Source organism: Malania oleifera, chromosome 3, assembly GCF_029873635.1.
Source record: "Malania oleifera isolate guangnan ecotype guangnan chromosome 3, ASM2987363v1, whole genome shotgun sequence".
Taxonomy (NCBI): Eukaryota; Viridiplantae; Streptophyta; class Magnoliopsida; order Santalales; family Ximeniaceae; genus Malania; species Malania oleifera.
The window spans coordinates 13147162-13162304 of record NC_080419.1 but is presented as its reverse complement, the minus strand read 5'-3'; the positions used below and the strand labels follow the sequence as shown (position 1 = coordinate 13162304).

Here is a 15143-nt window from a genome sequence, read left to right as displayed (position 1 = left end):
ACTTAAATTCACAATTTGTGACGATTGTTTGCAACCAAATAGAAAAAGAAGGTTTGGAATACCTCTAATGGTCTTTGAAAACCTTTTGTTATTCTTAGTTAGTATCATGATAACATGCAGATAATATAATTATAATTTTTCTATAAGATGCAAAGTGTGTCACCTATCATCTCTAGCTGTACGTCTTTTATAAGGTTCTCCATTCCCAAAAGGTTAAATGACCTATCAATAAGAAGTTATATGTTATTTTATGAGGCGTGTAAGTTTTACCTCTTGATATTACTTTTTAATACAAAAAAATCAATTATTGATATATTAGGAGGAAAATGTACAATTAATCATGTTCTCATCTAATTTTGTATCATTTAAGAAAGCTCGAAGAATTTGCCTAGACAGTAATTTCGAGTAATACAAAATTTATATATGAAGAAAACTAATGATCTCCCTCCATCAATGACTCTCAATAAAACATAGAGCATTTTTGGTCGTGTCAAAATTAACAGAAAGAAGACTCAATTTAATTAATTAATTTATTTTTCTCATTAAACAAGTCAGATACAAGTAAGCTCAACTTGTTGCAGCTATTTTTAAAATACGTTGAGGATTGTGTTGGGCCGAAACAGCCACGTGCATCGTGCCTATGGCCCAAAGCCCACAACCCAAAGACAGAGGTGGGCCGTGGGCGTAGTATTCCCACGGCGCATTCTATAAAATGCCACGTTGTGTGTCGAGTTGAATTACAGCGCAAACAAATGACGCATATATTCTTTCTTTGCAAGTCAAATTAGGCACATTCAGATCATCGCGAACCTACATTTTTGCCCCTTTTTCTCTTTCGTCTCTCACCTCTGTTTTCCACGCCGAGCTTCTTCCTCGCATTGCCGAACCAAATCAAACCAAACCGTCCAATTGCGGGTATCATATCGCCCTGCTTTAGCCAACACGGCGTCCTGCATCGAACAATCACTCCGGTAATCTCATAGGGAGCCTTCGGACCTCTTTTATCTGCTCATAATCAGGAATTATTGTTGTTGATTTTGGATTTTAGGGTTTTCTCGAATCGTGGATATTCAATTGCTCGCTCTGATCTTTTTTCGTTCCGATTGTTTCCGTGACGAATTCATCGAATAGAAAACTTTCGCCAGCTAGAGAATTTTGTGTTGAAATGTGTTGTTCTTTAATTGGTTGATCGTGGAAGGACGTTCTTGCTGAGCCTCGTGATAAATTAGGTTGAAATAATTCGGAATTAGAAAGAAAGAAATTTTTATAAAAGAGTTATTTACTGCGATCATTTCGTGTTCAATCAGAGCCTCAAGTATATATTGTTTGTATTTGTGTCTTTTAAAATATTTTCATTTTCTATATTTTCGGTTTGATTTGAGCAGATTTGGCAGATCTGAGTTGCTCTGTTTTTTTTTTTTACGACGATTACAGTCAACTCGTACAGATCTTCCGCATATTTAATTGATCCGATAGATGATTGTGATGAAGCCTTCTCTCTTTTGTGGGGGATTGGAGAAAACTTTTATACTACGTTTATTTTATTATTTTTTAAAATGTCCTGAGCATAAAAATCTCCATTTTTTTTTTTTTTAGATTTAAATGATAACTAATTATGGAGAGCCTGTGCCATCCTTGTGCACGACTCTTTGACTTTAATCTTGAACCCTAGTTGCGTTTGTTTTTATTTTATTTTGTTTGTTTGTTTGTTTGTTTGTTTTGGATAGAGAAAATATTTAAGAGAAGAATATATCCAAGAGTTTTAATAAAGATATATATATATATATATGTGTGTGTGTGTGTGTATGTACTATAAGAAAAACAAAGGAAAAAGATATATCTGTGTGACTGTGTGTGTTTGTCTTGTATACTTATATTGCATATTTCAAGGAACACTAGCTGAAAGATTATAATATCCTTAAAACAAGAAGTCTAAAAAGGTAAAAGAGGAAACAACTTTAGAAATTGTCATATTCCTGTGCTCGCTGCAGAAAAGTTCTCAAAAAATGACAAGGGTAGGAAAAGCAAAGCAACAAACAGGCATATTGTTATGGTTTCACACAAATGCATGTGTGCACGTTTATTAGGAACCCAGGCAATCTGCATGCTCAGGATAAAAACTTCTATAAAACTTTAGAAGGTTAGAACTGGAGCAATCAAGAAATCTTTGATTCACCCCTTTGTATATGCTGATAGGTTTATATATTTTAGTAGATATGATTAAGAGTATGAACAAGGGAGTAAAGGGGAAATGGAAATGCAAAATTAAATGAAAAGTGTTGTAGGATGTAAATATCCCTACTTTTAGATGATAGAAAAAATTGGATCAAACGAAGGTTCTGAACTCACACATGCTTGTGCGAACACACACGTATAAGGAGAAAAGTATCATGCCATGTCAGTCAGCAATCATGATGCTCTTCTGTTTTATGTATGTGCTTGGTTGGATATAATTGCATTGTTGTGACTTTCTTTACGTATATGAGATGCTGTAAATTCATGATACCATTTAATATTTCTTTTTGTGATTCTGCAGGAACCATGTCCTTTGCACCGACTTACCACGCACAGGGAGGAACTTTCCCTGAAGATTATAGGTCTTCTTTTGGCAGAAGGACCAACAATAACAGCAGTAGTTTCACTATTAATAATGACTGCCAAAACAGCTGCAGCAACAATTTCTACAGAAGTAGCAACCACAATAATTTCTGGAATAATAGCAGTGCCTGTGTTCCCTCAAGGGATTTTAAGGAGCATGGTTATAATTTTAATTATGTTTATGTTAAGCCTGACAATATACAAGTCTTGAAAAAGAGAAAATTTTCAGCTTCTACTTGGGAAGGCTGCCGAAGAAACTATCAGCCACCTAATTCTTATGATGCTGCCCCTTCAACTTGTAACAGCTCAGCCCATCCTTCTGCTAGACCTAATAACAATTCATACATGCCTATCAGTTGTAAACGTGACTGCTCAGAATTGGAGGATGGTGACGTGGTTTTTATGTCGAGGGATGAGATTGAGAGATGCTCTCCCTCAAGAAAAGATGGAATTGATGTGCTACGCGAAACACATTTGCGGTACTCATACTGTGCTTTTATTCAGAATCTCGGATTGCGGCTTGAATTGTAAGCTCTTTATCTAGCATATTATGCTGCATACTTTCTGAAGTTAGATTTGATGTGTTTATTATGTGTACCTTCAAGTAATATTGTTTTGATTATTCAGTTAAGAATTTTTTTCATTTCTTTTTAGACATGCCTTCAAAATGATGTAGATGTAGATGAAGCCTCCACCCCGCCCCTGGTTTGTTTAGATGCTTGAAATTTTCTTTACTAACTGCATTATGAATTTTTGCAGGCCACAAACCACTATTGGCACTGCCATGGTTCTATGCCACCGCTTTTTTGTTCGAAGATCACATGCCTGCCATGATAGATTTGTGAGTTTTCAGCTTCTCTTCTTGACTTCGTGAGAAATATTGCACTAGTTGCTTAGCCAAAGGGCTGTGATAATAACAAAAAAACAAGCCTCAAGTCCCTACATGAATCCTTTTCTGCAAATAATATTGAATACAATTTTGTCTCTTGAAGAAACATGTTCTCTTCTCTTTATTTGTATTTTATTGTGCTTTTCCCCCCTTGTGGTAGTGACGATTACTTGGTATCGAATGACTATCACTTACTAGAACTTGTATGTGCTAATCTATACAGAATTGGAGGATGTTTTCTCTTTTGAAAGGGTGGTTTTCTATTGGGAGACTTGTATAGCAGTTATGATTTGTGGACAGCAGTGTTGGGCTTTGTATTATTTAGAGAGATTTATTGGAGTATGCTTGATTGTAATGTAGGGTTTTGCCAAAGAAACTATATATATATTCTGGGTTTCTTTGTTCAATAGTTTTTCCTTGTTTTGTAAAATCATGATCTAGACTGTACTTCCTGATCCTATATAAAAACACAATTTGGGAAGATTATAGTAGGGTTGGCAGGATTGGTAGGATCATATTCATAGTATGATCATGTTAGGATCACAAGATCGTACAATATCTACGAAGTACCGTTACCAAAAAGGGACACGGACAGGACACGATGCCCACACAACAATACGACAATTTTGAAAAAAATGAGGAGATGACTTACCGGGATATGGCAAATAATGAATATAAAAAATCTATTTAGGCATATTTTCCTTTTAGATGACAAATATTGAGGTAATTCTAATTTTAAATGAAATATAGGCATCACTTGTGCACGGTTATCAACTGCACGTTTCACAGGCTGCAGTTTTTTTTTTAAGATAAAAAAAAAAGAAGCAAAACAGGAGTAGTGGGCGATGGGCATGGTTCATCAGTCATCATTCTTCAAGAGATAAATAAAAAAAAAGGTAAAGAGTGATGGTGAACTAATGATGATTTAAGAGAGTCGGGAGGTGTGGGGAGGGAGGGAAGGAGGGACAACTGGAAAATGGAGTGAACGGGTTTAGTGACTTATCAGTTGAACCAGCTGCGCTAGAGTTGAAGCTTGAACATGAACAGTTGAATGCCCAAACTGAAAAGGCAAGGAAGAGGAAGGCTCTGGCAGGGGTGTTGGCAGGTCTGATGGGCAGCAGTCCTCTGCAAGGCTGTGATGCAGTGGTGGTCGCTTTTGGGCTCCAAAGTCCAGATCTAAATCATGGACCATCTGGTGTCTGCTTCTCTCTGAATTTTTATTTATGAGGGCTTTGTTAATGGAATTAAAAGGCCAACAAAGCTCAGCATTTCGATGCAGGAGTGTCCCAGACTCATCTGTGTTGGTCATGATGTCTCTGGGAGTGTAAAAATAAAAAAAAATCAAATTAATTAACTTCCCATGCATGTTGGTGTGCTTTGGGTGATCACGCTTCCAGAAATGTTGATGTGTACTAGTAGATTATATTATTTTAAAAAAAAATTTAAGTAAATTTTTGTAGTATAGCTTTGATGTTGGCCTTGTAGAACTTTGGAAATAGAAATCTTAGGGGCTGTTTGGTATCACTGTCAAAAATTATAGAAACGAAAACCTAAAAACAGAAACCATAAACCAGAAACAGAAACTAAAAGCTAGAAACCAGCCACTTGTTTGGTTGACATTTACGAAACTAACACAAATTAAAAACTTAATTAAAAATGTTCATTTTCATCTTTAAATCAAATAATATTATAAACATATTATTAAAATAATAAAATTACAAATAATACATATTTAAAAAAATACTATAATAAAAATAAAAATTGGTATAATTATTTTAATTAATTGTTATACTTTCTAAATTTACATTACAATAAAAATTTTATTTGACATGACAATTGAAAAATAAAAAAAATCTTTTGTAATTGGTCTTATTATTGTTTTTTTTTGAAATTTATGTATATATATATTTTAATTATATTTAAATTAATATGATCTTTTTATTTTAATTTAGAATTGTATAAAATGAATGATTTAATAAAAAAAAAAATATTTTTTTTCATTAAATTTCTGGCAATAGTTTGCCAAAACATCTGAAAACCACAAAATCTGGTTCTTAGTTTTTTCGCAAGCAGCTGAAAACTGATAACATAAACAAACGCATTTTTATAACATGTTTCTTCCTTATGCAAAAACAAAAATAAAAAACAGAAAACAACAACAACGATACCAAATAGGCCTTAAGGAAGTGTTTTGGTTGATCTAATACTGGAAAAATTATGGGCTCATTTATTTTTGGATTGATGGTCATTAAGAGTTCCATACTTAAAAAATCAATGCTTAGGTTGGGGATGTAAGCGTTTATTAATACACTAATGCATTTAATGTTAGTCATTATGATGGTGATGATGATTTTAGTTATGAGCTTGATGAAGTTACCCATGATGATCTTGTTGATATTGGTGGAGCAAATAGTGGCTCAAATGTTGATACTAATGTTAATGAGCTAGCTTGGTAGTTTAGTTTTTGTGCTTGTTTGCTAGTTTTAAAAAAATATATTTTAAATGTTTATGTTGTGTAGTTATTTGGTGGCTGATTTGTGCTAAAAAGTATGATTTTTTTTTTTCTAAAACTATCTGTTCCCTTTTTTCATTATAAGCTGGTTTGATTTAGTCATTTAGGAATGCAACAGTTTGAACACTTAATCTCTCTGTTACATGGGGGCTTGATCGTACATGCATTCTACTTGTATTTTTTTAATCTTAACCGCTTAACTAGACAAAATTTTAGGTTATAATATTTAAATTTATGAAAAATAAATATAAAAGCATTTTCCATATTTATTTTATAGTGTTAGTGGAATCTTCTGATCCAATGTAGGTCCCGATTTTAACAACCTTGGTTTTGCATACTACAAGCTGTGGGGAGTGCCTGAGTCTTTTGTATGCAGTACCTTGTCTTCAGTTGTTGTGCATAGTTAAAAATATTAACCATTTTCAGATTCACATTCCGCTTTTCATGAGTAATTTTCTGTTATAGCTGTTCTTAAGGTATTACCATGCCCTAGCTGACAATGGCAAAGTTTCTTGTGATTGACACACCTCTGTTGTTTCTTGCAGTTAATTGCCACTGCTGCTCTTTTCCTTGCTGCAAAGTCTGAGGACACACCGTGTCCTTTGAACAATGTATTGAGAGTATCTTCTGAAATTCTCCATAAACAAGATCTTACTTTCTTGTCTTATCTGCTCCCTGTTGTGAGTATCTTCCAATCTTTTTTCTCCTCATCTCTATGGTAGGAATCTGGATAATAATGCATCCTTATGCTTTATGCGATCGAAAAAATGTCAGCTGCTGCTTTGACCAACCCGTGGAATTTTTATCCTATAACACAATTGAGATTTGAATATTTTTGCATGGGTTGTTCTTTTTCTTTGATACTACTTAATATAGAGTATTCTGCTGTACAGTCAGTGCAGAGTAAAGGCTAAAAGCATATGCTTATTTATTTAACTGTTGGGCTCATTTTTGGGACTCCATTTCTTGTGTGGAACATGGAAAGTTTTAAATATGAAATATTTGCATGGGAATTTGAATTCAATTTCTTCATATAATTTTTCAAAATTTTGTTTTGATGTTGGTTGCTTGTTGATAGGGCTGGTTTGAGCAGTATCGGGATCGCGTGCTTGAGGCTGAACAAATGATATTAACCACTCTGGATTTTGAGCTTAATGTGCAGCACCCTTATGCTCCTCTTACATCCATTCTAAGCAAATTAGGTTTTTCGCAAACTGTTTTGGTGAATTTGGCATTGAGCTTGGTCAGTGAAGGGTAAGTTTATTTCTCCATTATTTCCCTTTGTAACGTATTTATTTTTTAATGTAACACCCATTGCACAAGGCTCCCACGCTATCAGGGGTTCTAATAAACTGTTTTTTTTTTTATAAAAAAATGTTACGGTTTTTACGAGTATACCTTTATTTGCTACAAGAACTTGAGAGCAAAATGAAAAAATTGTCCATTTACATTCATAACTTCAACTGATTGCATTTAATGCAAATCTTAATGCTACACAATTATTCAGACCAGCTGTATATTCCATTGCTGCTATTTGGGTTTTAACTGTCCTATCCTGTTGTTCATTCTCATGTATGCCTTGTATAGAAGTTAAACGCGGCACGGGAATCACGAACTGCTCATTTTTTGGGTCAGTGTTTCTGTGTGTTTGGACCAGTGGTGGTTTGAATTACCTATAAAATGTTGATTTGTTGAGGTTTGCCAGCAAGTGAATATGTGGTGAAGAAATTGGTTTTGTTCTGTTTCCTTCTTGATTCAAAACTTTTTACTTGTTTCTATGCTTTCATTCGAGCAGCTTCTCTGTGTTGTCATTCTAGAATGGGTTATTGATTTTTTTGGCATGCCATATAATTGCAGGGTCTACAAGATTAGCGTGCTCGCCTGTATGATAATCTTAGCTGGTGGATTGAAATGCTGTTCATGGAAAGTTTTGTTTTACATCTGAAGTTGAACTGCTGATGTAGTGTGGATCCCTATTCAATGAAAATATTCCATCAACTTGGTCATTGGCTATTGAAGATAGCCACAGACATCTCCTTAACAAGTTCAACTAACTTACTGCCCCCTCTTTATCTGGAATGATTCCAGCTTATAGCCTTCACTTAACCTTCTTTTCACTTAAGTCTCCATCTCCAGTGATCTGGAGTGGTAATATGCTTGAGAAGGAAAAAAAAAAAAAAAAACTTGGGTTTTTTTTTTTTCTTTTGTCACTGAAGTTGTTGTGGACAGACTCTATTCAGTGGAGGTATGTGTTCAGTGGCGGGGGAGATTTGTCAGTTTAGATACGATTTGTTGAAGTTGCTTTTAGTTGAGTCAAATAATTTGAAGCTCTATCTTCTAACCATATTTTGCAAAATTGAGACATTCCTCCTAGTTAGCTATGTGATGAAATTTCTCATTGTGGGGTCTTTTTTAATTTGGTATCAATAAAACCATTGGTATCAATAAAACCATTTGTAATTTCAAATGAGTTTTGAAACCTGTGTCTAAGAGGTGCAATTTGTTGTACTGGTGCTTCCATTAGATGTAAAAGTTTGCCCGGATTTTCAGTTGCCCATCCTCCTCACTAGCCTGGTAGTTTTTTTTTTATGGGATTTGTCATGTATACGTCTGTGGACAGAAATGAGTGGAACTGTTCATTTGATAAATTTTGGGTTTGCTGAAGTACATCTAAAGATGTATAACAAAAGCTGAAAGAAAAATGAAAATGAAAACAAACCTTGCTACATGAATTCTTAGCAAATTATGTAGGCTTTAATTTTAACTACTTGGCTTGTAAGTTGCCCTACAAGAAGAAATTATATTCTATAATTGGCTCAAAGGTACTTTTATTTTTTCCAAGATTGAAAGAAAGCATTTGGAGGCTTCACATGATTATAATTTATAGCCATTTATTTATCCTCTTTACATTTTTTATTTGTTAGATACTTTGTTTAAAGTTTATTGGAAATTTTGATGAAATTTTACCATCACCAAATTTTTAAGTTGGAAGTTGAGACCTGAACCATTGACACAATGCAGTTTAGAATGTATGGTTAATGTGGTTCAGTAAAAGCTGATCGACACACATACAAATGCTTATACATCTCTGAGTGTGTGCGTTTTTTGTTTTTAACTCTTGGAAGGTTTTTGAAATTTCAAATGATAGTGAAGATCTATCTTATCTAAATACTACCTTTTTTCCCCCACTCCAAATTGAAAAATGTCTATTTTGCATTTAATTACTCATACTGGTGCATGCAATTGTTAACAGGTAACTCACAGGCGTGCTTGTACTTGTGCATACTCAGCCACACTTGCACCGAAATAACAAATCAAAATACCAGCATGATTTATGATTTCATGGTTATGCTTAGCATGTTAAAAATTTTCTTATCTATTTCCGCTTGGATAATTTATCATTTTTTGTGAAGTAGATCATTAGTGTAGTTTTTGTGTGCTCATAAAATAATTTTTGAAGGACGTTGGCTCCATAGATTCATGCACTTGGGTGATGGTCACTGCTTAGGTGTCTTTAAGGTGACAATCTCCTTGCTGCATTGCTTTGATGGAGAAAATGAGGCCTGGGAATTCCTTGAGAAATTATTTTGACAAAAAAATATGTTGGGAGCATATGCCATAGATACTTTCAATTTCTAATAGAACAATAGCATAGCTTCATTGCATTGTTTTCATTTGGTATGTGGTAATAGGTCTCATTTGAACAAATGTAGCTATTTTTTAATCTTGTTATGATAAATTTTCATATCACACACACATGGAGAAATAAGGAAAGAGAGGCACGGTATCAGTTGGCTTACACCTGTAGAAATTTTGGAAATCATCAAAATCTTTGAGATGGTGAAACATTGCACCTGCTGCTGAAGGTTCTAACAGATGAAGGGCAAGAAAAAGAAAAAAGGGGGGATGGGATCATGGATGTCACTAAGTACTAAATGCTCCATCTGGTAAGCAGGAAAGATCAAAGATGAAGGAAAAAAGGTCAAAGGAAAAGGTTAGTTGACAATCTGTCCTTTGTTTAATGGGGTGGAAACCAAGAAGGAAAAATGGTGGAAGGAAAAAGTTAATATAAACTCTTAGCAATGGAAAACTAAGAAAGGGAAGAAGAAAATGGATGGAAATGTGCCTTATTAGTTTCCACATCTTCTCAAACTAATCATTTGAAGAATGGGAGAGCTTTTAGTTCTTATATTTTTCTTTGATTGGCCAATCAGTGATAGGAAAGGGAAGGCTCTTTTCTTTCCTTTCTCTGCTTTTGCAGATTTTGCTTTCCGCTTTTCCTTTCCCTCCTACTAACCTCAATATGAAGAATTAGGGAGAAGCTGAAAGCCTGAAACTTGGTTCCTAAGCTTAAGATGGGAAATTATAATGATAGGTAATTTCCTTAATAGTTTAGGTATATCTGGAATGGCAGGCTTCTAAGCTTTTAAAATATTTTTATAAAAAATTTAAAAGAAATTATGATTTTCTATTTTTCCTTTTAATTAGTAAAAATGCGTAAAAACAACAACCAACTGCTATTCCTTGTCAATTTCTCTTCAATGTCTCTTGTAATGGCTCAATCAAGATTAAATATTCATTTCTCTTTTGATGGTACTCTACACAACAACCACTCTGAAAATATACACAACCAAAACTATGTTGTCAACATCAAAGACTCAAAAGCATGCATTGAGCTTTGTTAATTACAAGGTTTAGCCATTTTATGAATACAATCTGAATGGGACTGCTTCAAATGAAAATTCCTTGCCATCTGTAACTTTTAGAGGTACTTTTATGGATTTATTTATTTATTTATTTATTGTGGGTTTATTTCAAATCCCAATCTAATATAACATATGGCATATTAGAAAGTTTAGTTCTTTGATTGATGCTTTCTCCAAAACCAGTATAAGTCTTTCTCAATGGATGGTGTAATATCTTCACGATTAATTATTTTTTAAGTATAGTTAAAAGCACAGACAGATTCTTTTTTGAAGAGAGGGACACTGGTTAATTATTTCTTGTAATATTAAACTTTTTTTTTTTTCTCTCTTTTTGTTTGTAAAATGTGAAAACTAATTATAAACTTTGTATGCAAATAACATCTTAATGAATGAAAGAAATTGGTATTGCATACTTTTTGGAACTATATTTGTATTATTGGACTGCTTTTGCCATCCCATCACCTGAGAGCATTCAGATGGCTTGTTCAATGTCTGTGTTGATCTTGGCACTGTTTTATAGGAGTCAATTATATCTTATTTCTTATCATGCTTAACAAGTTTTGCGCGCTCAAGTTTTTCTAATGCAGCTGAGCTTTAAAAAACTCCATCATTTGGGGTGTTGTAAGGTGGTTGTTGATATAGTTGAATTTTGCTTCCACCCAGCAAAAGTTGATGTGTTCCATGTAATATAATATATTGAATTTATTGTTTTTAGTGTTTTCCTTTCTTAGGAGGCAATTGCTTCAGAAGTTGGTAGAAGTTTTAGCATTTTACAAAACTTGTGTGCAAGCTAATGCATACTTCCACATGGTAGTTGGTTATCAGGCCAGGCTAGTTGAGCCCTTTTAGTATAGATTTGAGATCGAGGTTTTATCCTTGTCATTGAGAAGGCTAGGAAGTGCTCCAATTATTTGGTCATTGATGTACTGTAGATGTTGTGTGGCGGATCATCATTTAGGTGATCATATGAATTGTGATCATTCATTAAGATGGTGGTTGGATCTTTTGTGTAGATTACCTTGTCAACAAACATATAGGTGAATTTTTTTCTGTTTTTTTTTTTTTTGGTTCATGAGTCACTCTACTCCCTTAGATTTTCTTTTTCGTTTTTTTCTTCTCTTTTTTAGTTTTTTGCTGGTTTTGTGACTGTCTTCTATTTTTTGAGTTTCTTTTGATTGGTGGTGCCAGCGCTTGTTTTGGTCTATATGACCTTTCTGAAGCAAAATCATTATTAATTTGATTTCTGCCTACCTTTAGTTATGCAGTCCTCTATTTTGAGTAAAAATTCAAAAGAATTTCAGAAGGTTAAATATATTGAAGTTTGCATTTTGACAAATTGGATGCCAATTGCTCATATTAATATTGAGTATGGTAATCCTTCTGTTTTTATTTTATTTTTATTTTATGTATTTTTGCTTTATTATTATTTTTTCCTGGGGTTCCTGGCTAACATTTCTCTCAAGTTCTCCGTATTTAGGACTGTTTTTTACATGGATGCATATTCTGGCTGGGCTTCTGTGAGTCTCGAGTATGCCACTATTTTACATGTGAATGATAGTGTTTGCAGTCTGGATGTTTCAACAGGGTTGGCACCTTAGGAGTGTTACTATTTTATAGAGCAAAGCAGGCTTGCTACTATGTAGTATGTTATCTATACTAATAGAAGGAGTTCCCTCTTTGACAGCTTCCTAACAGTTATTCTTAATCTGATTTTTCAAATTCCTAAAATGCCCCTTGAACTGTTTTCCTCCACAAAAAAAGTAACTAATATTCTTAATATTAAAAAATAAAAAGGTCTGGAGCTGTGGGGCATGCAGTAAAGTATGCCCACTGCTAGCATGTTCTGTATCCTTATTTGTGCACATATTTTGAACAAAATTCCTAATGATCCAATTACTGAAAGGTAATTATGTGGGCTAGAGAATTTCTTTTAATTAATTTATCCCTATTCTAGTTTTCTATCTGATAACCTACAAAAGTTATAAACTATACATGTGTGTGTACTCGTATGTGTGTCCACACACATATATTGCCTGCATAATGGCTATCAGTAGAAGCTTGTGATTTTCTAGTGTTGGGATTGTGTACATGCATGTCCATGTGCATAAAAGCATGCATGTTGGCAAGCCTCTTCAGACTGAACAATTGGGCTAAAGGTACTGACATTTTCTTGAGAAGTGTCCTGGCTTGCAATAAGTTGCCATTTCCTGTTATCTCTCATTTGAATCGCGTATGTTGGAGTCAAAATGCCCCCGCAGCTGAACTGGGCCTGGGAGTTGATGTGTCCTGTAGATGGGTATGACGTGTTTGCTATAGTTTTCGTACTCTTACAGCAATTCTGCAGAAGATATTTCACCTGGGCTGCTATTTTAGTTGGTAAGGGGAAAATGCCTTGGCTTGCTTCTTTCATTGTACTCATGTTTGATTTTTATTGTGTCAACTGTCAAGCTTTAGTTTGTTACATGATTTTCTTAAGTATTTTGAAGCTGATGTTGTGGCTTTTGGCAATTTGGCAATATATTAAGTTGTACGAGCATTGCCTCTTCATGTTAGTGTTGCTCCAGATGGTCGGTTACCTCTTATACCATGCATTCCTCTTTCTGTTGGTGCCAGAGTAAAAAATTGCTGTGTTTTTTGTCCCTTTGAAAAGTTTTAGTATTTCCTTTGCAGGCTTCGGAGTTCACTCTGGCTTCAGTTCAAACCACAGGACATTGCTGCTGGAGCTGCATACCTTGCTGCCAAGTTCTTAAATTTGGACTTGGCTTCTTACCATAACATTTGGCAGGAGCTCCAAACATCACCGATTATTCTTCAAGGTTGCTTGCATACTACTTTAAATACTGCGCCCTTTCTTGTTTGATTTGATGTTGGCACAGAAATTAAAACAAAAGATACCACTAACCCAGCCTCCAGATTTGTTTTGACCCAAAAAAATTGAAATCCTTTAGATGCTGTTCACAAATTGGCATCTGAGATGTAACCTTCACTCGTGGCCAGATTACTAAAGATCAATCATTCTTTACATGTCTAAGAGCCTTGTGTGCAAAATTTTCTGGTCTATAATTTGAGTTTATTTCATCTGCATTTTGATTAAATTATAATGATATCTTTTGGTTCAATGCAGACGTTGCCCAGCAGTTGATGGAGCTCTTTTAGAAGATGACAGAACAGAACACAACTACTAATGGGGTACAATGCTTCAGATATTTCTAGACTTGAAGATGACAAAGTGAATCGGCTTTTGTGATGTTGTAATGTAGGAAGAATATGCATATTCCCCCCACGGCTGGATGGGGGCCTTTTTAGGTGGGGGTGGTTTGGTTGTGCTCGAGAAATTATTGAATGAATGATCAGATGGCCATTTGCGAGTGCAAACTTTGTTAGATTTTGAACTGTGGCACTGGAATGTTGTTGGGATGATAATTTGCACAAAAGTTTCCGTCTTTGAAAGCATCCACTATTTCGAGGTACGATTAGGGAAAAAAAATGCGGACAATAATGGTAAATAATGTATTTAGCTGTTGGGTTGTGGAGATGATGGCAGAGAAATTTTTCTTGCAAAATAATTGTCATCAGAAAGTCGTATAGATTTGGTAGTAGTAGTGTTGTTGGTGGGAGTCATCAGAATTACAAGGTGCTAATGTTGAGAATTAGGTTCCTCCATTTGAAACAGCGGGAGTGTATGGGTCGGAGCTATTTGAGGATTAGGCAGAAGTTTCTTGGGATTCTTTAAACCTACTTATTTATGTATCTAGTTTTCTTTACAGTCAAACTTGAAACAGTTTCAGTTATTTTGTGCAAAGAACATGAAATACTGCTTCCGCTATGAAACAGCCAAGTTGGTGGGGCCCATCTGGTCTTTGGGAAAAATGTATTGCCCATTTTACATTTTTAATTTTGAAAGAAGCGATGGGAAAAAAAAAAAATTTTAAAAAGAAGAGATGGGGGACCACCTGGCACTATGAACTCTTATCGTGGTTGGCCATTTTTCTATCTTTAAAGAGTTTTGTTTTCCTTATGCTATAATAATGAGACAATTCATTTACTTTTTCTCGGTAGAAGTGAATTTTTAAGTTTTAAAATTTTTATGAACTTTTATTATAGTTTGGAATACATATATATGGAGCTTGGGAAATTTTACAAAGTGCTCTTGTGGTTTTGTTTTTGAAACAGGTATATTTCATTTGTTCACTTATTTTTTGGGGTTAAACATAAAAGAAGGTTCATAACTTGTTAAATTTTAGTAGAGGCGTGAATAACTTCTTGTCTTTTCGTCAAGGTTTGAGGGGAGACGTCTTTCCCACTTTTTGATGTGGATTGAAGTATGCTTTTGATCATCACCATTGCTACTAGTTAAAACCCGGCCATTGTTCCTCATTGTTGTGGACGCAGTCATTGCCTTGGATCAAAAGCAATGGCGCTTTTGTGTTTGGCCATT

The 15143-nt window shown here is 34.5% G+C and overlaps 1 protein-coding gene across 3 annotated transcripts; it reads left to right on the top strand.

Moving 5' to 3' along the window:
* The first annotated feature begins 739 nt into the window (after positions 1–739).
* Positions 740–14158, top strand: LOC131150720 (cyclin-T1-4-like). Of its 3 annotated transcripts, XM_058101610.1 has the most exons (7): positions 740–971; positions 2537–3125; positions 3358–3439; positions 6545–6679; positions 7078–7253; positions 13376–13521; positions 13830–14158. In XM_058101610.1, the coding sequence occupies exons 2-7, from the start codon at positions 2542–2544 to the stop codon at positions 13859–13861; spliced, it is 1155 nt and encodes a 384-aa protein (XP_057957593.1). In that variant the 5' UTR covers positions 740–971; positions 2537–2541; the 3' UTR covers positions 13862–14158. The 3 variants fall into 3 exon arrangements, with proteins under 3 accessions (XP_057957593.1, XP_057957594.1, XP_057957595.1); XM_058101611.1 differs by lacking the exon at positions 13830–14158 and having other exon boundaries at positions 7857–13521; XM_058101612.1 differs by lacking the exons at positions 13376–13521; positions 13830–14158 and adding an exon at positions 7587–7997 and having other exon boundaries at positions 761–971.
* The last annotated feature ends 985 nt before the right edge of the window (positions 14159–15143 follow it).

What these genes read in the sequence shown, in the direction of transcription:
- LOC131150720 (XM_058101610.1), top strand. Translation starts at nt 2,542, where the DNA reads ATGTCCTTTGCACCGACTTACCACGCACAGGGAGGAACTTTCCCTGAA. An exon ending in CTCGGATTGCGGCTTGAATT is followed by an intron (nt 3,126 to 3,357) that starts GTAAGCTCTTTA and finishes GAATTTTTGCAG; the next exon opens with GCCACAAACCACTATTGGCA. An exon ending in TGTCTTATCTGCTCCCTGTT is followed by an intron (nt 6,680 to 7,077) that starts GTGAGTATCTTC and finishes GCTTGTTGATAG; the next exon opens with GGCTGGTTTGAGCAGTATCG.